The sequence below is a fragment of the Xiphias gladius genome, chromosome 17, assembly GCF_016859285.1.
Source record: "Xiphias gladius isolate SHS-SW01 ecotype Sanya breed wild chromosome 17, ASM1685928v1, whole genome shotgun sequence".
Classification (NCBI taxonomy): domain Eukaryota; kingdom Metazoa; phylum Chordata; class Actinopteri; order Istiophoriformes; family Xiphiidae; genus Xiphias; species Xiphias gladius.
In genome coordinates, this window is record NC_053416.1 from 10300813 (window position 1) to 10326674 (window position 25862).

Consider the following 25862-nt stretch of genomic DNA (forward strand, 5'->3'; position numbering starts at 1 on the left):
TCAGAGCACATGGACACCAGGGGCCCTCGGTCATTAATCAAAGCAGTTCTTCGTTTAGAGCCTAATAAAATCGCTCTGGTAGATTACACGCTGCCAGGCAACAGATGGGCAAGACAGACTGACTGACTGAGAGGAGCAGCAGCACAGTCCCACTGTAGGGCTTGTTCATCTCCTGCTTTTAAGAGTAATCAGCTTTTGTAAATATTTGAAAAAGGGGATGAACCTCAATCACAAGCTTCATCATCTTTTTCTGCTTGATGTTTGTTGAAGTTATTATGGCATATTCAAGAAGTATGTGGCTCACTGTTTAATACATTAAGAGTTGAGAGTCAGACGAGCCCAGTTCCTTCTAAAGTTTCTGTTTCCATTTATTGTGGTAGAAATCTTTTTGATTGTGATCATCGCTGTTTTATGATGTCATTGTCCATCTCATGTATTTATTTTGAACAATTTTAATCTACTGCATATCTGATCCCTACGTGATCTCATGTGACGGCGTATAAACAGCACGCCACTTTCGAGGACATTTCCCGTTTCATGTCTACAAATTTTAACATTTTCTCGTTACCGGTCAGGGGTTCGCCTGTACACAAATGACGCGGTGTGAAATGATACGCGAAAAGCAAAAAATGCATAGTGATAACAAGCGAAATGACTTTAGGAACTGAGAATTTGAATTTGGTGATACCAGGCTGCCGATTCTACATTTCTTGAAATGTGTTGACTGCTGTCACTTAATCAATTTTACGTTTTTGTTCTCATCATTTCTGTTTGACGCTGCCTCACTATTTTATTTATTTTAATTTTAGTTTGTGGTATGTGTTTTTCAAACCTCTGTGTTTTATTTTCTATGTGCTGCTGCTGTCTTGGCCAAGACACTCGTGTTAAAGAGACTTTTAATCTCAGTGTGGCACTTCCCCTGGTTATATAAAGTTATTTAATTTTTTCCATTACAAGAAGTGGTGTCTCCACTACAAGTGAAAAATAAGATACAAATTGCAAGGTTTGGGTGGATATCGGACACTGATATAGGATGTTATAAACTTTTTGTGAATTTTCTGATTTGTTGACATAGTAATACGTTGCGGTTTTATGGGTACTCACAGCACTGTGCCAAATTTGATACTTTCGACGTTTAGATTCTTATCCGTCACGCAGCACCATCAGGGAGGCGTCTGATCGGTCGCAAATTCATTCTGCAGCAGGACCACAATCCCACACATACAGCCAGAGTCATAGAGAGCTATTTTCAGTCACAAGAAGAACAAGGAGTATTGCAACAGATGCAATGGCCCCCCACAGAGCCCTGATCTCAACATCATGGAGTCAGTCTGGGCTTACATGAACAGACAGGTATGGTATGTGTATGGAATGCACATCTATGTAAGTATATCATATGAACATATGTATTAATATACAGTACAGTGCAAAGTATATCCTTCTCTCTTTTCTGTTAAATGGATTATCAAGAACGGACATTCATGGTCCCCCGTGGCTGAATCCTCATTACTTTGGTGATGCCCTGATTTCTCATCCAGACCTTGGATAACTGCCCCCGAACTTTACAATGAGGGTGAAACTGTCTCGTATTCTAACCATTCAACAATTTCATTTTCGTCTCTGTATCGATTGTCACAGAGCAGTTGTCAAGAGATCTGTAGCTAAGCTAACTCGGGAGTCCATTTTTAAAGGGGACAAGGAAGTCAGTGCATCAGAGAGACAGTGCAGCATCATAGTAACTCCCTGCTAATGTTTTTAGGGTTTTGTCAGAAGAAAATGCAAACACCCACCAGTGTGCATAACAATATCTGTCGGTCCTGTACAATGGCAAAGACACATAACACTACAGCAGAAAATACTTAAAGTGATAATTGCATCTGTTTCTAAGTGCGAACAGCACTTCTTCTATTAATTTACTGTCAACGACGTTGTCTGTGTGTTTATGTGAGAATTTGTTTTGTGCAGTGCAAGTTTGCATCGATGAGCGAATGTTTCCAATTATAGTTACAAAGTGCATACGTGCACGCACACGCACGCAAAGAACCTTCTGCTCTCCGAAGCAGACTCCAGCACGGCCGTCTGGCATTCCTCTGTATTGACAGTTGACAGGTTTAAGCCGACATGAAGTGTGGATTTCACTGTTGCCGTGTAATTGACATCCTGTTGCTTGTCAAGACTCTTTTCTTTTTCTACTGCTCCTACGATCAGAACACTGGTGCCTCATTCTCACACTAACAATAAGGGTCACATGACAAGGCCTGGGAAATTATTCAGCTGTTGTTTTTTTTTTTTTTTTTAATGCAGCAGTTTGCCTTTGTGTGTGTTTGTATGCCTGAGAAGCAAAACTAGATCCATATCTCAGCTCTTGAAATGGTATCAATAAAAGTTTTTCATTGTTATGTGGCCTGGACATGATGATCATACATCATTGATCGCTGCTCACAAGACCACCAATAGTCAAACAGAGCAGCTTTCTTAAGCCGACACTTTAAAAAAAATAGAAGAACAACAAAAGAACAAAGTTTTTTAATTATAAAAAATATTTTATGATATGGAAATGTAGCTGAAAAATGACATACTTGTTATGTTTCATCTTGGTCTTGAAGAGAATCTCAATTTTGTTCATGACATGAGCTAAAATAAACCTGGAATTTTTGTAGTCCAGCATTTTAGTACGGCTAGAAACCTATCTGTGCAACCATATAACCTGAGCACTGTTGATAATCCATAACTACAGAAACAAGTGTATTTCTCTGACATTACAACATGTGCAACCGAGTAATGAAGAGCACAAAAAAGTCGGTGTTACTTAAAGTTGTAATCCAGTGGAGTCCTAAATGGTTTGGCGACAGCCGTAGTTACTGGTGATTACACTAAGTGTGATTTAATACAACAGCCAGCAGTCTTTGAGCAGCTACTTTGCCAGACACAGAACTGAAGAGAAACAGTTACAGTGCAGCCAAACAAACTCGTGTTTCAACTGAAGTCAGTCATTACTCCCTGCAATATTTAAAAGTGATCCGCTGAAGAAAAAAACTGCTGAAATTGGCATGTCTTGTGATTAAGATGCATTTTTGATGGACAGTTGCTTTATACATTGTGTTTACTGTGACTGCTTCACAATAAGAGCCACCCCTTGTTTTTCACCAGCTGAATGCTTTTAATGTGAAGCAGTGGAGGTAGCACATGTTGATTTTGTTTAGCAGTACATTTATACAGGTCTGATAGTGTGTTAGGAGAGTGAACAGCAAACAGTGATGCTAAAATCAATCAATAAATAAATTACAAACAGTAACAGGATTATAGGCATCATTCACAGGCAATCTGAATCCAATTACTGTAAATAGTATCATAAATAGGGTTTGATAGCACTCTTACAAGAGAGTACGTTTTAATTGTGTAGATAAAAGGATCAACACTGTCTGTATATCACAAGGCTAGACTCGATAATCTTCTGAACCCCTGAACCATTCTCTGGGTGAGACAATGTCACACAGTGTGTCCAGGATGTAAATCCACATATATTCAATAGTCAGAATGCTATATTTGAATAAAGTTTATTTATTTAAACTCTGGGTTAAAACCTTATTTCCTCTTCTTTCATTTTCTTTTCTCTTTTTTTTTTTTTGACTAAATCCAACTTTTGACAGTCATGTTAGATTCCTGTAGGTATATAATGGTTAGTTGGACTTGAGCAGCGAGGCGTCAGTTGCTATTGTTGTATTGTCACCAATGGACACAAGGGAAATGTCTCACTGAGGACAAAAGATGGGAGTTAAAAAGACCATTATGGCAGGTCAAAGGCCGTGTAATTATATGATATTAGTCAGCTTGGTGAGATGTCAGGCCTAAATAATGAAGGGTGTTACTGTCTCACCTGCTGGCTGTGACAACAGTGTCATTTCTACACATGAAAAGAAATATTCATGATCCTCACATGCTTTTTCTTACATAACAGCTACAGGCCCGAGGTGTCATAATGGTTAATGGTATCAGTTCTCTTAATTCTCTTTACTGATTCCATATTAGATATAACAAACAACAATGATAATTGACTTTTCTAATCTGTTATGGTTATTTTTCATTCTTATGTCTATATAGTAGCCTATATAGTACATTAGCTTTAGTGGAGTGTAGTACGGCATACACTGCATCTACTGCAAACAGGCTATACCAGGGCACCTATCCTTTAGTCGATGTGGATATTTTAGAGGTTTGTAGTGTATCAGTGAGCAGGTCTGCTTTACGGTAATTCCAGATTTCTATAGGATTTCTGAATCTGTGTGACAAAGCAGAAAACCACAATCCGTAATCATTTTCTTTGTTATTTTCCATATAAAAGTACTGTGGCAAAATCATGATAAAAAAAAAAGTACATAAACATACAGTGACAGAGGATCTTATCCTGATCACCCACCTCTAATATGTATAGAACTAAATATCCACTGTATATAAATCTATTTCTGTACTTCAGTACATATTTAAGTAAGCACAACCACTCTAGATGGTATAGCCTCACGGAAGGAATAAACTACATACGAAAAAGAAAAAGAAAAATAGCTATCCTTAAGGATCTTTCAGCCATCTAAACACATCATGTTTTGTTTTTCCGTTTTTATACATTGTTACCTTTTGGAGCATTCTTCTGGGTAACAGGTCATGCAAACAGCACTATGAAAAACACAAGAACTCCAGAGGTCTTGGTCTGAGAAAGAGTGACAGAGAGAAAGAGCAGCTAATCCATGAACTAACCACTGCTTAGACGGCAGGCTGAGCCTCAGGTATTTCATGCAGTTCACAGCTTCAAATTAAGAAGCAATTATATTCTCTCCTGGGTCATTACTAATCCTGTTGAGGTAATGGAGCCACACCTACAGCCTTAATTGCAGGGATTACAATGGAAAAGCCACAATTTCTTTAGCTAGTGCTGTCAGAAATAAAATCTTAACAGGGAGAGAGGAAACTTTGATATCTCATTTGCTAATGCTGAGAAAACCCAAATGAAAGGAAACTATTTATAATCTCTTTTGTTCTAGTGCTTGTCTTTCAAGCTTTTTCTCCCTCTTTCCATCTGTCTTAATTTTTGTTCTCCTTTTCAATGAATTAATAATGCTACAAAAGTCACATTTACAGATACTAAATTATTATTATTATTTTTTTTTAATGAGGGTCCCTGGAGCCACAATACCACCAGGGCTGTGGGACAATGATTTAAACAAAGATGAATGGATTCATTACTTTCACCAACATTACCACATCCATGTTTTCCAATGATACTCATTGTGTTGTGGCTAAAGACAGCAGAAAGCTCACTTCACGGATTCTTCGTCGGATATACAACTGCTTGTGAGGAGCAAAGTCTCAGAAACTGTTGTCGCCTGCACAAAACTGGGGCATAATGTTGGTGCACACTGGCATACCACATACAGATAGCTTCATAGCGACTGCGGAGCCAGGGAGACAGAGACGCGATGCAACTTTAACGATTCCCCTGGGAAAACTTTGGAAACTTTCTGTCCTGTGCAGACACGAGCCAATGAATTTCTTATACTTCACTGTGACCTCTCAGACACAAGAACTCGTTAAACCAAAATAGGGAGAAGATAAGAGAGAGAGCTAGAGAGGTGAGAGCTGAGGAGTAGAGGGGCAGAGGAACATCCCCTTCCCATTAACCGGTATTAGCCCTGACCTTGTTAAAAGAGAAACATTCCCTATTGTCACCATGATGTCTGCAGGGGGTGGAGAGTCAACCAAACCCAATTATCAACCCTTTCTCTTTAATTATTGCCTGTCAAATCATGGCACTTCCATATGATTATCATTTGTATTCTAATAATATCCACCTACAGAACTGGTGTTAAAAATAAAATTGTAAAAGTAAACACAAAGCTGAGTTCCCTCTTGAAGGGAGCCAAACAGCAGAAGCTTGAGGAACTCACTTGTTGCTGATGATTTTCTGAATGCATCCGTGGATAAAAAGACTTTAACCTGTATTGCAGAATATCGTGTCCAAAGACCTGACAAAAAATGCCGGCAGGGAGGTGACAAACTTCATCTCACTCAAAACGATCTGTTCATGTTTGCACAGAATAAAAAGTGTTACACCGAGGAAATCCTTTCATGTGAAATATGAGAATAAATAATGTGTCCTGAGACACAGAATGTATAGGTGTCAGTGTAATGTGGGACTTTTAGTGCCATGCGTGGGTAAGCATGTTCCCGGACCCTTAAATCACCTGAGTGGTGGTGTAATTACGGCTCTCTGGGACGCCACTCAACCCTCTAAAACCCAGGGGGCTCTACAGCGGCGCCACTTGTTGCGCAAGTATTCACAGAGAGGGAGCTGCCGGGAGGGAAACACTGAGAAGAGGCGGGGTGAGTAGCTGAGGGTGGAGGAGAGCTGGGATGCCCTTTGGCAATTTCGAGGTTAATCTTCTAAATGTTGCCTGACAATGCAATATAGCCAACTGAGTGTGCGTGTCTGTGAAAAGGCAGCGAGGGGTGGGGACTGGGTTTGTGGGAGAGGGGTTTAGAGTGCTAAGGCAAATGAGAGGGAGAAAAACACAAAAAAAAGGGGGAGTCACTCCACTTCAGAAAGTTCGGCCAAGATTTAAATTTTTTTTTTCTTCAATCAAAAAACGTGGGCTTAAAAAAAAAAAAAAAAAAAAGCAGGAAATATTTCCTGTTTAAGCATTGTTTCAGGCCATGTTCCACACAGACATACACATTAAATACCTTGCTCAAGGACGCTTCAGTTGGTGCTAAAGGAGGAGGCAAGAAAAGGCATTAATTTACTCGCTCTTACTTTCCCTTTTACTTTAAGATGAAGGATTAAGATAACAATGTCTGGTCAGCCTCTGGAACATGCAGATTACTGGAAGCTATGACGTACTATAGGCACTGACATCAATGCCATAAAAGCCTTGACTCCGAAAAGAGCCAATCCCAAGTCAGTATTTACGCAAGCCATGACGCAATTTCTAAAATTTTTTTAACAAATAAATTACAGATAGAACAATCAATTACGCTCCTTGTCAGTCACTGCAGTGGTTTTAATTAACTCTGTTAATTTATGGGCTTGATATTTGCAGGCTGATGAGCAATGTGATCAATATTTGCGTGCAGGCAAATCACAAGATCTTTGCAAGATCTTTGCAGTTTTACCAAAGACAGTTGAAGCCCAGACATGACATTTGGCACCCTCTGCAGTAAATTATCTGTCCTTCATCAGTGAGTGTATGAGTCTGGTTTTGTGTGCAAGTGTCTGTGAGACTGCATATCAAAAGCACTGTGAAGGGAACAATCCTATGAGAATGGATTATATCTTAAACCATCAAAATGTTTTTTTTTCTACTAACGCCGATGTAAGGATAAGGATAATGCAAAGGCAACAAACACTTTTGTGATAAGTCTGGTTATAAGTTGTCTACATTACAGATAAATACGCAAATCTTGTCTGGTTATCTTTTATTGTGTAAAGACTTTGTTTGTATCCCAAGCCCACATGGCACCAACATACTGTATATTTATTGCCCAAGAGGACCGAAGGCTTAAAAAATAAAACAATATCTTTTTCCATGTGTGACTGACCATAATTCATCAGAACTTCATGATTAAATACAGTAATGTGAATACCATCTTGTTAATGTTTTTAAAGTTTTCTGTTCTTGCTGTTTTTCCCATCTGGATATTGGATAACCACAAATAAGCCATTAAGCCATTGTATTTTAATCCACAATAACGGCAATTTATTTTAAGTTATCAAATAAATTCAAATCAATCAATCTTCTTAAGGTACTTCAATGTAAAAAAAAATATACACAAACATACATACAGTGCTAATTGCAGATTTTTTTTTAACTACTCACACACACAGTACAACATAGTCATATATTAGTGGATTGTGTAAAATTATACGTTTCAAACGTTTTTGACATTTTAACAGCTCATCACTATCAATCCATCTTTACAGGATGAAGCAGAGCATTGCTGTTTTCCATACAATTAAGATAAAGCTTCAACTGGCACCTAACATTTCATTATAGGTTATTTCCAGATCTATCCTCACACTGGTGACTTTGAACATGCAGCCATGACAGATGCATAAGCTAACAAGATTTCCACATGGGTGAATCCGTGAATCCAACAATTTGTGAAAGCTATAAAAAGAAAATGCACAATTTGAGAGAACAAAGGCTGCTTTTGAAATCCCGTCACTGGTAGCTGTAGCCTTCCCCTATTAAAATGTGTAATATGTTTTTATCAAAAGGAATTTTGAGTCGTGTAAAGAGTTGTGATGCACGGATATAAATGCATTTTTACATGGTGAGTGAAGACACAACAGTGTTAGTATCTGACAGATCTGCATAGACTGGCTACAGTAATGTTTACACCACTGTATTTTAATATGTTAATGCAGTTATGATTGTTGTCAAATAAAGTATAACCATTGTAAAATATATGGTGTAATCAAATAATAATAATCTCATTACTATTTTTAGAGTGCAGTTTAGCCAAGTGACACAATTGGTTATCTAGGAAATTCAAATGTAGCACATCAGCATTAGCCTTTGAATCACTACGGACATTTCTGATTTTTTTCAGTGATTCAAATGCTACAGTGTGTCTGGTGTTGCTCTCACTGATGGCTATTTTCTCAGTTGGAAAAACAGCTAAACTAATCAGACCTTTGTGGGCAGGATTAAGAATAGTGATGCCATCTTGTGCCACAGGTCAACTTAAACTTGCATTGACAGAGTCTTTGGCCACTTGGGAAATGCAGTTCCATGGTCAAATAATCCCTGTAAATTGTAGAGCTGCTTGTTAAACCAAGAAATTTGCCCAGTACTGGTTACCCCCCAAAAAAATGAACACAATGTCACAACAAAAACTTAGCGACAAAAAAGTGGCAAATAATACTACCTTACTGTACTAATGCATGACATTATAATATAGTATACTTCCACTAAGAATGTACAGTATATTACAGCCATGTAATTGTTGCTAGATTCCAAGTTGGCATTCTGTTTAAGTTTTTAATATATCCATGGCTTTTAAATTGCATTTAATTTCCTATCTACCACCATAAATGTGTCATGTTGCTTTTGTTTTTCGACTTTTTTAAAGTGACTTGGCTGCTGTAACAACACAGCCTCCAGTGGGATTATTACATTCCTTTCTCCATCTATCCAATACAACTATGAACACTGTACTGTATGTTATCCATGTGAAACGCTGTAATGGGAGTAATACTCAGACTATTGACCAAAACGGTTGATTGCTGTGGACCATTTTGCTATTTCAGTTCAGCCCGAGCATCACCACTGGTAAAATCTTGTTTTCATTGCAACACACGGCCTCACACACACCCATGCATGACTGCTCATTGGCACACACAAATGGACACATTCATTTATCCTTTTTTTTTTCTTCATTTACTTTTTCATTTATTTCACCTCTCACTTGCCTCAGATTTGACAGAGCTCCCAGTAGTTTGTTGAGGTAATTACCTGTAGACATGGTGCAGAACAAAGCAATCAGGGAGGGTCCCTAAATATGCCGTCTAGACTTGGTGTCTCGCTCCCTCTCTCTGTTGTCCCTCCATTTATTGTTTGACCTGTCGTCTGACCTGATGAGGAGTCAACCTTTAACTTGAAAGAGGACAGACGACACCAATTGTCTTCAGCTCATTACTTGTCATTTATCCTTCAATCATCATGAGAAAAATGGTCCGTTTCCAACGTTGTTAGATATTTTTTTCCTCGGCTATAATCAAGAGATTTCAGCAGCTCAAATGTTAAAGCGTAAAATATCTATGGTTTCTTACTTGGAGACAAACAACTGGGCAGCGCCATAAAGAGACAGCTAGTCTGACCCGCTGTAATGGCCCTCCTTTGAAGTGGTGAAGATAGTGCTTGTAATCAGCTTAATTGATTGTAACAAGGCACCAACACCAGAGAGTAAGATAGGGAGAGAGCACTGTGGGGTGGTTTTAGAGAAGCAGTTGTGTTTGGGTAGAGTAGTAATTCACCATAATGACAGCCATTACTCCAAAGGCAAACAATGCCACTCACTTCTCCAAATTCTGGATCAAGCTGGCAGATGTAGTCATTGTACTAAATGACATAGCCCCAGGGGAAATTACAAGCAAATAAGATTTAAGTGCTTCAAGTGCTACTCAAGTACTGTTGAATTGTGAGTAATTGTCGTTCAATTAGCTAAGGAATAAACTGAAGTGCAGCACACACCTTTGTATTAAGGAACAATTAACACATTAAGCTCATCTTACTTTAATCAAAACAAAAGGTGGAGCTGATATTAGATTATGTGACAAAGAATGGACTAATTGACACATTTAGAGTATACACTGCATGATCAGTATATTTGTAACCCTCTTCCTCCTTCAGTATACCCCCACATCTCTCTCTCTCTCTCTCCGTTTGTCTGTGTCTTTCTTATTTGCTCTCTCTCCTTGCACTAGTCTCATCATCTGGAGTTGATCATTCCATTTCCTGGCTAGTACTGCAGTCAACAATTATCTACAGATCAGCAGACAGCCCAGCTTAAAAGGCTTAGAGGGGGCACCAACATAGGAGAAGTGAGCAAGGGAGAGTGAGAGAAAAAATATCATATCATAATTACGAAATTATTATTTTAGAGAGAAGTTGTTAATTTGCCAATCTCCGGTCTTCAAATCTGCATTAAGTGATTTTTCTGCCACTTGGTGGCAGTGGAAACAAGCTACACACAACACTGACATGTTATTACCTTTAACGTATGGTGTGAGGATACAGTTCTACAGACATCCAGCAGATATGGAGTCACATTAGCATTCATTTTGAGTCATGTTTCTGGTGAATGTAAGTTCGATAATCATCCTCCTTTTAGCTCAGTTTTTAGTCTCCACAGACTCTGTTGAACACTATCATTGAAAACATCTGGCTACTGCATCTGGAAATCACACTGATGAGAGTGATGGGAATGGATCAAAAACAATAAAGTTACGGGAAGCAACACAAAAACACTTAGTTAAAAGACACCGAAACACACCCGTAGAGCAGAAAAGGAACCGAGAGTCTGGTGATGATTATTTGTGAGGTCATTACTATAAACGACTCCTTTTTACATGCATTTTTCATTATCTGATCCATTGCTAACATAAAAATATTGATTACAGAAGCTTTAAATATTGGTTCCCCAACTGCCTCTTGTAATTAATTTTTGAGAAACTACTGCCTGGTTCAAATTTGCATGGACATGCAAAGTTAGTAAGATTGGTAGACATGTTTGATGCAGTGAGGTTTGTTTTTATTTGCACAAAACATAATTTGGTGTAGATAACTACTGTAGGTTACTATGGATTTATTTACAGCCTGTCTGATCATCTGATTGCTGTGTTGCTTTAATGGACTCAATTCTAGCAGTGGCCAAAGTCTGGATATCAGCTTTCCCAACGTCTTACAAGCTTAATTTTAGATCATGCAGGTTTTTCTTTCTGGTCAACAACACCCTGAACCAATTAATCCAAGACCAAACATAGCAACAAAAGAATCAGTCACAACACTGGCTTCCACAGCAGCAACCTGTTACACTGTATGCCACCTCTCTAATGCCCATTATGAGATTACATGATCGCCCTCTATTGCTGATGATGGACGGGGTTGGAGCTAGCAGCTGCCATTCTGTGGTGGAGCCAAAAACAAAAGATAGAACTTAGTATGAAGAAAAACACACATCATTGCAGCACAGGGGCATAATCCATACAGTATAAATCATACTGACAAGGAAGGCTGGAAGGTGTTTTCTAGGATGGATTACATGTGAATTAAAGAGTGTTACCGATGTGATCAAAGCTGACAACCTTCATCTACTCTGAAAGCCATTAATGTTTCATAATTGAGATAACGTTTTTTGCCAAAAATTCTAGCAACTGCATTATTTATAAATTGCAAAAGTAAGCTTAACTTAACTTGCCCTTTTCAATTTTAGTCTGTAGGGGGTCAAGGCAAGGCTTTCCACTTGATCCACCATTATTTACACTTGCTGTTAAGCTGCTGTTTGTATTTTTGTCTGCTGCTGGCTTTCACTTCTTCTCCTGTGTTAAGGCTGTAAGGTGAAGCAGATAAATTGGACTAGCATCTTGGTAATTGCCATCCTGCCAGGCAGTCCAACAGCAAGCCCCTGTTGCTCCATTTCAAAGGGCGCATGCAGAGGTTTGTAACCTTTGACCATGTAGGTGAAGAAAGGGTCACCGCAAAAGGACCCCATTGGCAGTTTTCGCTCTACAGAGTTGGAGCAAAGATCAGTGTGGTTGTGTTTTTGTGCGCTTTGGATTCGCTATTGTATCCTAGGTCTTTCCTCGGTCCTACTGTGACTGGCGTCGTTCACTCATTAAACAGCGGTGAGTGAGTCTTGAGTCTGCCACAACGCACACACACACACAAGCAAACGCACGATCTGACAGGAAGGATTTCATTAATGAAGAGAATCCGGATCCACTTCGGTGTCAGGTCATACTTTTGTTTGCACTTCATTTTAATGTCTCTGCAGTCACTCAGCCAGCAGGACTTTCAGTCTGTCAATCACCGAGCCTCCCAATGATTTAAACAACCAGCCGCTTAGTTAGTTAGTCAGCCCAGAGGTTATCCAGTCACCTACTCAGTTATCCTATGACCCATCTTACACAGAAAAACCACAAGCCAACTAACCAATCAGTCAGTAAGTTGCCTAGTCCTTTCCAAACTGCTGACATTTAACGCAGTTACGGCCAGCTTTGATGTTCCCTCTTCCTTGTTTTGGCAGTGGCTGATTTGTTTATTCAGTTAAGTGCTTTGTTCTTTATGACTCTATAAAAAGAAGCCCTCACTCAACACCGATGGCAAAGCTGCACATACTGATTTTACCTCAAGGTAGTTAAACACAAACGCACGTACCGACTGAAACATGAATCTCGGTGAAGATGAGTGAACCTTTAATGTTACACTGTAAATCTTGAAGGTTGGCAGGATATATTAAAGTAGAGGATGAAGGACAAAAGCTAAGAAATTATTGTTATGAGAGAGCAGTTTTGAAAGTTAATGAGGGAGATCCGAAGTTTTCAAGGCTCAAATTGAAAATACGAGTTATTCTTTACAGTGGCACATTGCAATCAAATGGTTTACCAATCACTTTTGTTATCAAAGTTACATTTTTACTCACCATATAAACCATCAAGTCCTGAAAACTTAAAACTGTACATATTAGGTTGGTGGTATACTTTGCAAGTTTTAGGGTTAATGCAGATGAACATGATTTCAAGCAACAAGCTATAACATACACGAAAGGGTCAAAAACCATATCACGTGCTTCTGGATGTAAATGAAACAGGATTATTGAGGATACTTTTGGGTAGTCTGTCTAGTCACATTAACCAAAAGACTCTCTTTATTGTTGATGCACAGATAAACTATATTTGTCTCACTTCTGTTCCTGTGTGCATACACATTTCACTCTCATATAACGCGAAGGGTGCGTGTAATGCAGTCATATTGGCTGGGAAAGTTGTGGTTTTTTTCTGCCATAAAATGTTATTTGCTGTAATGAGACAAACATTTCTTTTAAGGAGATTTGTTTTTGTGGTTTAAGTTGTTTGTTGTGTGGAAGGTGGATTTCCCCAATCTCTGGAAAACTTCCCAGAATACTGTGTGTGTTGACATGATTCCATGCAAAACACACACACACACACACTCTTGTACTTCTATCTTCGTGAGGATACTCATTGACATAATGCATTCCCTAGCCCCCTAACCTCAACCGTCGCAACTAAATGCCTAACCCTAACCCTTACCCTAACCTAAACCTAATTCTAACATGAATCCCAAAACCAAGTCTTAACCCTCAAACAGCCCTTTAAAGTTGTGAGGGCAACTTGGGCCGGCCAAGATGTCCTTGTTTTCCCAAAAAACGTCCTCACTCCCACGGTCTTAACCTCAAACTGGTCCTTGCAAAGATATAAGTACAAGTAGAAAACACACACACACACACACACACACACACACACACACACAAATACATGCACACTTGTCCTTGCAGCTCCACTTAAAAACAATTATACCATTTCAGTGTCCATAATAACAAGCCTCCATGTGATTTACAAGGCAGCCTCATCATAAATCCTACCTGTCAGAACTGATTAAGATTCAGTGTGTCAAAGGGAATCTACATGGTTGTGAGAAGACCAGATGGCCCCTGGCAATTCTCTCCTGCTCTCTGCGGACACTCAAGAGATTGACACGGAAACTGAAGTCATGAGACCTGTGATGAACAAGGAGTCATACAGTAAAAGTCTGATCCTGATGGCACTCAATGGTTCATTTCCAACCGGCTAAATGTAAAGTCTGCTGAAAACTTAAGAATTACTCAGTTTCTATTCCTGGCAACCAGGAAAATGCCATGTTGAACTCCTTAGCCTAAAGAATGTACATTACAGTCGTCTTTTTTTTTTGGTCAAACTGTAAATAATGCGTAATGCATGACTCCTGCGAGATGCAGATTATTTTCATAAGGACAGAGTCCTCTGATGCTGCCTAATGAGTAATCAAGGTGAGTGTCAGTCTACAGAGCTAACTCTTCCCTCCTTCACTGTATTAGCTATACAGTGATCTACAAGAGTGTTAAAGTTACATACAGTAGAGCTGATGACATTAGAGGTAACCTGCACATGGAAAGAATGCACATCCATTTGCACGTTTTTTTATGGGGTGCAAGAACGGTTAAGAGGTGCCTGAGTTTGAATGGTAACAACTTTCCAAAAACCCTTTAAGGTGTATTTTAGTCATGAATTGAAAGGAAGATCTGATAATAATGGGTTATGGTGAGGTGAAGCTATAAGCCTAAATTAGTGGATAAATACGTAGGGATAGTGTTCAAAACCTTCATCAAAGAGCAGAGAACAGTTCCAAATATATAATTAAAGTTGGCAACTGCCCAAGCAATTATCTCCTTCAAAAGAACAGTTTGTTACACATTGTGGCACAGAGACAGGAACTGATACATTCCTGTTGGCATGAGGCAAATTTTTCTACATGTTTGTGGGGGTGAGTGCACTGGGCATACATGCGCGTCCGGATGCATGCGGCAGCATGCTCCCCCCCATGTGCCTGTGACGTGGCGTTTTATGAAATCTGCTATATCCAGTGGACACGCATGTGAAATGTGTTCTTTGACATACTCCATACTACAGGTATTTGGTTCAGTGTGCTCACTAAACCAGTCTTCCTCATTGTTTTCAAGGATTTTCAGTAATGTCTTGATACACTCCAAGATATCAAACAGATAGCTAACTCATGATGTAGCAAAATCTCTTATGGTGGACAAATTTCTGTCGGCTCACATTATATATCATTCAACACTAGTTACAAAAGGTATATTTCTGTATGGCTGTGTGCAGGTGTGTGCACACTGTATGCGTGGTTTGATCTCCTCTATTCAACCCCTACAGTGACTTATACTCCACTGCCAATTTTCTCAGGAGCCCTCCCCTGCAGGGTCACGGTAATCAGCTGACTATCCTGTAACAAAAGCCCAGGGGCTGAGTCAAGCAACAGATTGCCTCCTTCTCTTGTCATTAGCAAAGTGGGCATCAATCTTTCACGTTACAGGAGGCCTCGTTCTCTGGCTTCTGAATAGATCTGTCTCCAGTGTTAACAGCTAATTGGCCCTGGCGCCATTGTAGCCATCAAGGTAGTCATTTAGGTGCATTACAGGCGGAGGTTCTGAGGGCTTAGCTAGCTCAAAGACACAGAGAGAGAGAGAGGGAGGGGTGGCTGACAGCACTAAGATAATTTGGATCCAAGTCAAAACAATGTGATTATATTTAGTGTGCATGTGTCTGTGTGTCAGTCAATATTTACAACATGTCCCACTGGTTTGACAAGTTACTAGTCTTTCTGAGAAGAATGTGACTTAACTGTGTGGACAATATTATGCAGCCTGTGTGTTTTTGTACAGCATGGGCATACATATGTGCCTTGATGTGTCTAGGTGACAGACATGCTGTACAAAGCAGGACTGAGGTATAATTTAATATTAGTGTTTATCAAATGTCAATGAAATCATGTCATGAAGATATGGTGGTTATGATACTGTGTTATCATTTTGCAAAGTTGTGTAGTCCACGTTAATGTTTTCAAACAGGATATATCTTTAAAAAATTTGATAATGAAGTTTCGGTTTTACTAGTGTGGAAATTTTAGGTTAGATAACAGTCAAACGCAGCTAATTTTATCAACCACATCATTACTTCCTGGTTGGAAATGCCAGAGAAACACAAATACGTGAAGTATACAAACATTTAATAAATGGTTAGCGACACACTATAATGTAGTTGTGTGCAACTATAGCACATTTTAAGTGTTTATTAATGAATGGTATTTGTCAGCAATTATAACTTCACCTATGAAGGCATATTTTATATTATTACAAATGTGTTTTACTATATCATGTGTCATATACTATGTCATTCATTGTCTGGTTATATACCAGGCTCCACTTGGGTGTCAAAAGGAGGAGTCATAGATATATATACACTAACAATTACGTTATAACGAACAATTTATTCAATGTTTATGTACTGCTTATATTGTAAATGTATTATTGTAAATTAGAATACCAGTAAACGGACTGCAGTGGTCGTTCTGGTGGCCTACAGGTCTAAGACATCTAACCATGTCAATTCAATTTTATTTTAATAGGCCAAAATCACAAATTTGCCTCAAAGGGCATTGTTAGAACATGCAATACAACACCCTCTATCCTTACACCCTTGTTTCAGATAAGCCATGTGATCACAACATCCCTATTCCAAGTCCTTTCCTCTCTCCCCTCATGTCTTGTCACATCTCTACTGTGCACCATTAAACAAAAGGCAAAAAGTGACCGAAAACATACTTTAAAAAAAAAAAACATATTGAATAACGTATTCACTGTTCAATTTGTAGACAGTGGATGAGTTTATTTTAATCTATTTGGATCCACAGTAATGAGCCAGCTTTCAGCTTTTTTTTTTCCATCTTGACAGCTTCCAGGTCTTAAACTAAGGAAGATTTCACAATAACAAGAGCAGCAAACTTCAAGACAAACTTCAAGCGAATACTGTTACATACATTTAGAAATAAAAGATTACATAAATTTACATATTGTAACAGCACTGCAAAGTCACTAATCTTAGTAATGTAACCCATCACAGTTTACATGTTGCTTTCTTCAACTTCGTACCAAGTAAGTATCATTATAGACAGTAAAATTTGCTGGTGTGATGGCATGAATGACTGTTTTAATGGGAATGTAAATAGTGTGTGAGTGCGGCCCAGCCTGCTGATTATCCCAACCAAACATTCCACCACTTCAAAGCTTCTGCTGTAATTACAATGCTCTGAGGTGTGCCCGACCCACACAACCAGAGGCTTCTCAAGCTTCTCTGTGACACACAACCTCACACACACTGTACGAACATCCACACAGTACACACACAGTACACACACAGTACACACACTGTACACACACAGTACGAACATCCACACAGTACACACGTACACACACACACAAAAAACATGCTCAGACAAATTGCTTTCGCTATTATCAGGCTTAAATGATATTATGGAAAGAAGGAAGTGGGATGTGTGGGTAATTTTGCTACACCCAAGAGAGAACCTCTCTCATTTCTACCAGTCCTCCTCCTCCTCCTTCCTTCCTTCCTCCCTTCCTTCCTCTATTCCTCCTTCTTCTACATGCATGCTAAATTATATTTAAAATGCATTTAGTAAACAGTATTTTATTTATATCTGTTCACATGCCCTCAGACATTCAAAGCGCATCTAAGAGAAATTCACCTCAGATTTGGTATTACTTTGGCCCTGACTTTTTTTATGGATGAGTTGTCAATACAGGCTGTAGCTCGCATTGGAGCCAGATGGGTTGCATTTTCCAAATAACACAATTAAATGAGTGCCAGCAGTTTCTGTGATTAAAATATCTGCAATATCTTCGGCAGTTTCCCTATTGTTATAGATTGCTGCACTTATCAAGATTACTTTATTATGCCCTCCCTTTTTAGACCCAACCCTGAGCACACTGCCTGTTTTATGGCAACTTTTTCAAAGATTTCTCATCTGATGGATGAACCTGTAACAAGATTTTTTTTTTAATGTTTACAATAAGATCAAATATGGTGAGAAAAACGGAAAGATGGAGAGGGTGGACAGACTGAATGAGCCAACTACAGTCAGAATAAAGAAAGAAGGGATGCAAGGAAGGAAGGACAGAGGGTCAGGATGAAGATAAAAGACAGATATTACAGATATTATGAGGGAAGAGATAGAAGGCAGAAAGAAAGGAGTAAAGAAGGAATGAAGGAAAAATAAAATGCACCAGATAAAGATTCACGATTAAAGTTAGCAATCAGAAAGTGCAAGGATGAAGACAAGAGGGAAGAAAGAAGGAAACATGCCACTGACACTCAGCCAAGAACGAGTTCTTTGAATAATGACTGACAAGGTGCCTGCGGGGACACAGAGACAGCGAGAGAGAGAGAGAGGGGGGGGTGAGGACGGAGGAAGGGATCCTGAACAGAGCTGCAAGAAAGAAAAAAACCAACAGTTTCTCCCCTGAGGAGTCGGTCCTTTCATCTGGCCGCTCACTGGCGCCTTCACAAACCTCTGATTGTCTGTGAAATAACCCCACTTTAATAAGGCAGCAGTAGCAGTCTCCTGGGAAATGAGTCCGCCTGCACAGTCTGACATAGGTACTCGGGCCTGATGGCTACACATGAAAATGCAGGAGAAAAAAAATCCGGAAAAAAAACGAGCATTCACTGTGAATAAATCTATCCTCAGGTGTTTGCAAAAAATATAGTGTTCGCTTTTTAAAGAATGGCTAAATTGAAAAGGAAAAACTTGTGAATGTTTTTATTTCTCTCTGAAGTTCTCAAGTGAGACAATTCTTTTTGCCTTCAAAAAGCAGCTTATTCTTGTGGGAGCGGAGGCGGCAATAGTTCTGCACGGCCGTAGGCTGCGTATGAAGGAGGCACACATACAAGTGCACGCGCTCATTGCACCTACCACTTAGACACTGGCAGATTCTGACTGTGGATCGGACCTTGTGATGTGAAATAGTGATTAATTCTCATTCAGAGACAGAACGGCTCTAATTAGCAATGGTCTGGGTGTTAAATATGAGCAATTAGGCGACAGATAAGGAATTACTTAAACAAGCATGACCATGGGAAAAAAAATCTTACGATAAGTGAAACATCCTTTCAGCTTAAAATATTTCTACCATCATCAAAGGACTGTTTCTTCCGATAAACTGCTGGCACAAGTGTAATGTTCTCCATCAGGACTCGGGCACTTTCATCTGACATAACGTGAAATTGTGCGTGGAAAATTCCATTAGTTACTTAATGAGAAACACAATGAGTTACTTTATGTCTAATGTGTGTAGAAAATGGGACTGAATCATAGGACGAGAAGATGAATGAGTTGACTATAGACAACTGTGAAGCATGTGAATGTCTCATCTAGTTTGTGTCCAAACACCAGCTGGACCGAGCTGAGGATTTTAAAAGCTAAATCTGTAATTTAGTGAAGTAATATACTCTGTAATTTGAGTGTGACAACCTTCTTTTAAAGCCGGACTGACATAGCACACAACAGCATCGTGAGTTACAAATGGAAAGTCCCAATAAAGGGAAGAGCAAACAAATCAGAAGGAGAGATAAAGAAGAAAAGGGATCAGTGTTTCACCCCAGTATAATTCTCCATAATTATCCGCATGGGGCCCATGTTTACACATGCAGTCTCATGAGATTAGAGTTAGAACTAATCCACTACCGAAGCCTACCATGTGATAATGTCGTGGCATAGCTATTATTGTTGCAGCCCATTTCCTTGAATTTATTTAATCAACCAAAGAGGCAACATGAGGGCAACCTGTGTCCTCAAGTTTTCAGCAAAATCTTGATTTTAGCAGAACAAAATCTACAGTTACAGACCCTTAAAGTTTTATTTGACACACATCTGGATTTAAAAAAAAAACAAAAAAAAACAACAACTTTGTTATGATACAAAACTGAACAGCTGTTTGCAGAGAACAGCTGTAGGAGAGCTTAAACTTCTGGTCACAATTGTCATTGTAATAGACGTATCTCAGTTGAAATTAGTTAAATGAAGATGGAATTAACAACTTTTTCAATTATTTTTTTTCCCTCCTGCACGCGGAGTGAAGACCTCCTTGGACCAACTCTGTGACCCCTTAGGTCGTTTGGCTATTCTACCTAACCTTCTAGATGGGATCAAAAAAAACCTATGAAAATGACCTGATGCACATTAAAGTTGTTTGGTGACCGTTCACTGACTTTTATTACTACTATTATTATCATCAAATAATAATAATAATAACATTAATACTAATAATACTAATAATAATAAATAACAATAACAATAATACACTAATAATAATAATAATACATGTTGCAGGGGCTAATGCCCTGCATTCCTCAAAACAAAACAAGCGTTTTCTATTTCCGACTGTCCGTGAAGGCAACATCTGCCCACTCATAAACATTTTGGGCGGCAGTGATTGGTCAAAGTTGAGCCGTGTCAACGTGATGCGTCTACATACCCCCGCAGACTAGTACCTGACAGCTCCATAACACTGCGCTCGCCGGAGCGAGTCTCACCTGGCCGCAACTTTTGTCCCGTACGCGCGGATGAGACCTGGAAGAGAGATGGCCTCTCGGGAGACTTTCAACGACTCGGAGTCCAATTCGCCCGAGGAGGACGGTAACCGTGTGGCCTTGGCAGAGGGGGCGGCGAAGGAACAGACGTCCCCGGCGGTGCGTCGGCATCACCCGTTCAGCGTGGAGGCGCTCATGTCCGGCAGGAAGACGGACGGCCGCAGCGGCGGAGAGTCCACCTGCTGTAAACCGGAGGGAGCTTCGGTGGCGGTGCGCCCCACGGGTTTAAACTCTCTGTATCTGTGTCGAGAGACGTGCAGTCCTCCCGGGGGGAGCCGAAAGAGCTCAACGGCTGCGCCTTCGTCGCCGATAAAATCCGAGGCATCAGAGTGTGAGGACTGCGCGCCCTGGGGCCCCAACAGCGCGTTCTCCACGCATCCCCGTAAGCTCACCTCGCACTAATAAGCATGATGAAACTTGTCTGATTTCGGAGATAATTTCATCAGCATTTCTTTTTCTCAAGTACTGTCCCTGCAGCCCACGATATCGAAGTTGCCTTTACGTTTGAACAAGTAAACAAGTAGGCTGAATATGGACGGAGTTTTTTCATAGTTTACTAGAACACGATTCTCCACAGGCTGCGCTGCAGTCATGTGTCCCTGTTTGGACAGCTAGAGACTGGCACAAAGCAAATACAATCCAGTAGGCTGTGCAAAGTGAGCCAACGGCTCAGATATTCGTTATAATGGGGGGTTAATGTGAGAGGAAGTACTTATTAATAAAAATGTAGCATATAAGATAAAGTGTGTCCCTCCATGCAACTGTCAACTTCAAGTTAAATGAACGTTTGTTGAAGTAAAGCCAACTGAACAGTACATGGCCCACAAGGAGGACACTAAGAGTCCACACTAAATCGACAGGATTCAATTGAAAGTCAAATGAATTAATACCTTTGCAAATCAAATCCTCCTCCTAAAATCTTTACCGGTTCTTCTTTCTCCCAGGTCACATCAGTCCTGCCTGCCAGCTGAGGAAACACAAGACCAACCGGAAGCCCCGCACTCCGTTCACCACGTCTCAGCTCCTGGCCCTGGAGAGGAAGTTCAGGCAGAAGCAGTACCTGTCCATCGCCGAGCGGGCCGAGTTCTCCTCCTCCTTGACCCTGACAGAGACCCAGGTGAAGATCTGGTTCCAGAATCGCCGGGCAAAAGCCAAGAGGCTCCAGGAGGCCGAGCTGGAGAAACTCAAGATGGCCGCTGATGCTAAGACGGTTGCAGTGGCGGCCGCGGCCGCTGGAGCTTTACACCCTGGCTTTACATTACCGCTGTCGCTGGGCGCCATGTCACTGTACGGACAGTCGTACTCTGCCTATCACCACCACCACAGGCCCATACTCCCCATTTCACCTTTAGGACTGTACGCTGCTCCCCTGGGCTACAGCATGTACCACTTATCATAAAAATGGAAATATCTTTGACTTCGGTGAAATGGGTTTCGGTACATTTCCAAGGATTCCCAAAAATGGACACAGAGGATTTGTGGCTGACTTTTTTTTTTTTATAAAACAGTGTTTATAATATATCTACTTGAGTGCTTGAATCAACTTTCTGAGCACTTCAAGTCTAATTAGAAAATCTTTTTTTTTTTCCCCCCACAGCGAGGGTAAGAAAAATATGTCCTCTTGCCCCTTTGGACTGCCTGTTTACATGACTTGTCTATAGGAGGAGGGGTGTTACTGTCCAGCTGTTTATACTCTTCACTTGTTTACTCCTGCAATAATTGAGCTGGGCAAGCACGTGCACTGGGCACAAAAGTACAGACTGCCACTGTTCACCGAAGCCTTTTTACTCCTAAGATACAGTGCCTCGTGTTGAAAAGGGCCTTAATATCCAGACACTTTGTAGACTTCTATGGGTGAATGAGCGTTTCAGCAACTCAGGCCAAATAAAACATATCACTGAAGCATTCTTTGAATTTCCATTCTACAAACGTGTCTGCCTTGAAAAAACAAAAAAACAAACAAAAAAAACCCAACAAAAGAAACAACGTCAGATTCAGGTTTGTGGTGTTGTCGAGAGAGCAAATTTTAACCCCTCAGTTCAATCATCACAATGAAAACTTCATGCCATTGCAATGACAGCTTTGTTGATGTTTTCTCTCTCCTAGCAATAAAAACATTTATTTCCTTAATAGAGTTTAGACATATTTATTCTCCTTAGAAATACAGTGCTGGAGACGGATGAATGCCTGTTGTTGTGTATTTATGATATAATATGGTACAAAATGTCTGACCCAAAATTGTATTTATATTGTTCATCTTCCTGAGCACCCCTTTGAAAGGGCCTATATACTATGCAGTTTTTCCAGAAAATGTTTTATCATTCAGATGAACAAAATAATTAAAGCCTTTCAGACTGTTTCCTTTAAATAAATGACACTTAAATTTATGTATAAAAAATAAAGTAGCAATGTGTAAACATGTGCAGCTACATTCCCTGATGATCTTTTTAAAAAAAAAAAAAAAGTCTTATTTTAAGTAATTTGCCAAGCAGCTGTTTTGCATTTTTTCTTCTTGTTCGGCCCCGTGCAGATACAGCGGCTCTTCATTCATGTGCGTGTTTGTGTGGTTCCATGCCGTCTCTGTGTTTCACATCAGACAGTGGTCATTTCAAGGCAAGGTTTGACAAACCATAAATGATATCCATAAATTATCCAACTTTACAGATAGTTCCCGTTATTACTGAGCTGTCATTTACAACACTGGTCGTACTTTTTTTTTTTTTTTTTTCTCTCCCTCTTTTCAAATCTGAGTTACACTTTTACAGTGTTTATACAGAAATACATTCTGTTGTCCTCCTGGCAATCATTCTCTCTTTATTTATGACCAATACTGAGTTTGTCTAGTTTCCCTAGCAGTTACAACGGCAGCGTGAGAACTAACAACAGCATTTATCTCTACAATAGGTGGTTGGGTTGACAATTGGGGATAAACAACGTGAATCATTAATTTACTTCTGTTTTAATCCTAGTGTTTCTAAATCTCACGAGCTACCAGCAGTAACATGTACGGTTTATTTAGTTGGCAACAATCCATAATAATCGTTCAATTTGTTTGGGGGAGAGCTGTTAATTTGCATTATTTTCATATATTTAATTTTAGCTTGTTGGAGGGAACCTCACTCGTTTGCTCCTGCTCTTAGCCTCATCAGAATCGTGTTCTTGCTGCCCCATTAAACTTAATATTAATGACCGCTGTTGACTAAGGTTTGAATTAGTCGGGATCGACCAGACCACTCCAGCTTAGCGTCAGTTTTTACAGAGCCGCAGGGTGCGTTTGGTGGCATGTGGGGACTCTACAAAAAAAAAGTAAAGAAAAAAAAAAGGGGGGGCCTGTGCTGTGTTGCAATTATAAGAGCAGTTTACAACTTCCGTGTGACTTTGATGTGATGAGGAAATCTTTTTATAGGCAGCAGCGTATTTATGAGGTTCCCCTTTAATCAGAACAAGGCAGAGAGACCAGGCAGACAGGCAAGAAGGAGTAGCAAGCAATCAGCCTAATTAGGGGCAGATTGGCAGCAGCGTCTCCGCTGTGAAACATCACGTTTTATGCTACTTACTGGAAGGGTGTTGTATTTCAGCGGTGAATTGAACAGCTTCTCAGTCTTTTTGTTTGGAGGGCTGTCACTAGCACCGCAGACCTGTATTTGTCATTGGTAGTCGCTGTCGGTCCGACAGTGACTGGCTATGTTTGTGGTTTAGTGTGTTTCCTGAAGACCAACTGTGAGCAGTTCTCTGTCTGCAAGTCATGTGCTTGTCTCCTACCTCCTCTAGTGGCCGTTTGTGATATGGCATCATGGGAAAAACTCCTCCTCCTCACGGTTTACCCTTGTTGCCCTGTGAAGCACCATTTGAGTAAAATTGGTTTGTGTGCGTCAGGCTGATGATAGTAACTGGGAAACAAAACCTCAAAGCTCTCTTTCAAAAGTCTGTTAAACTCTGGGCTGACATAAAAAAAAAAATGCATATTACAAAACAAAGTTTAATTCTAACACACAGACTGCGCAGTAGCTTATGCTTGAAAGTGCAGTTCAGTAAACCGTGGCTCCAGATACATTTCCATTCAGTACTTTGCAGGGTCACATCTATGATATTCCAACTACAAGACATCTTCAGAGAAAATATGACTAGATACTACAAGAAATATGAGTGGATGCTGTTATTGTACGAGCTCTAAAACCTCTGTCGAGAATCAGTCATGGGTGTTTTATTCATTTTTTTTTTATTTGATTTTTTTTTAAAGAATTTAATCTTTTGTGTCCCGCTTATGCTCTTATAATAACATCTAGAGAAAAGTAAGGGAGCCATTCATTGCAGAAAAGAAAAAAATGTTTAATATGTTCAATTTATGCTCCAATGGAGGCACTAAGAGGCAAAAGGAACACAAAAAGGCTTACTGATAGGTTACATATATCTAGATGTAACCTAGATGTAAATTGAGCATGTTACATTTTTTTTTATTTTCTCTGCATTAAAGGACTCCGTTAATGCATACTCCCTCCCCTCCTCTTTTTCTGCCTGCCTTGCTGACCTGTTTGGGAGGCCAATTCTCCCACAGTTTCCGTGTTGATTCCTTCCCCATAACACGTGCTTAAATAATTAATTAAAAGGTAAGTTTCGGCGTGTTGCTCCATGAAAATCTCACACATGTACAATGAGCATAATGAAGGAACAAATAAACCTTGAACTGACTAATTTGATGGAATAAAGTAAAAGTCATTATCACTTCAGGGGAGCTGGAGGGGGATTCCTGAGCTGGGGCCGCAACTTCGAATCGGGAAGATGCTACTAACATCAGTCACATCACTAGTCACATGAGCTTAGTTACAGGACTCCGTCACCCTATTAGAGCACCAGAGTTTGTTACAAAAATCTGCTGTAGGAGGCAGCCCTCGGGAGGAGGCTCTCGTCTTTTTCAAATACATAAAACAACTGACTTAATGACAGGCCATTTACCCTCAAAAAATGATCCTCAACTACAAAAACACTGAGTTCAGCTCATCAACTGTAAAGTGTTAGAACAGAAGAAAGAAAAAAAAAACGATGTTTATAATGTTGTGCCACAATGGCACAGAAGCATTTTTTTCCAGTGTTA

The 25862-nt window shown here is 39.8% G+C and overlaps 1 protein-coding gene and 1 long non-coding RNA gene across 4 annotated transcripts in view; one reads left to right on the forward strand and one right to left on the reverse strand.

The window, feature by feature from the left end:
* Window positions 1–25862, reverse strand: part of LOC120802263 — a 171716-nt gene that overhangs the window by 100647 nt on the left and 45207 nt on the right. The gene's annotated exons all lie outside the window — the stretch shown is intronic.
* Window positions 20644–22352, forward strand: msx2b (muscle segment homeobox 2b). The gene is made up of 2 exons (XM_040149868.1): window positions 20644–21152; window positions 21715–22352. The coding sequence occupies exons 1-2, from the start codon at window positions 20744–20746 to the stop codon at window positions 22167–22169; spliced, it is 864 nt and encodes a 287-aa protein (XP_040005802.1). The 5' UTR covers window positions 20644–20743; the 3' UTR covers window positions 22170–22352.

Excerpts from the sequence above, each read along its gene's own strand:
- msx2b (XM_040149868.1), top strand. The coding sequence starts at position 20,744 with ATGAGACCTGGAAGAGAGATGGCCTCTCGGGAGACTTTCAACGACTCG. Across the intron at positions 21,153-21,714 it reads CGCGTTCTCCACGCATCCCC|GTCACATCAGTCCTGCCTGC; the intron begins GTAAGCTCACCT and ends TCTTTCTCCCAG.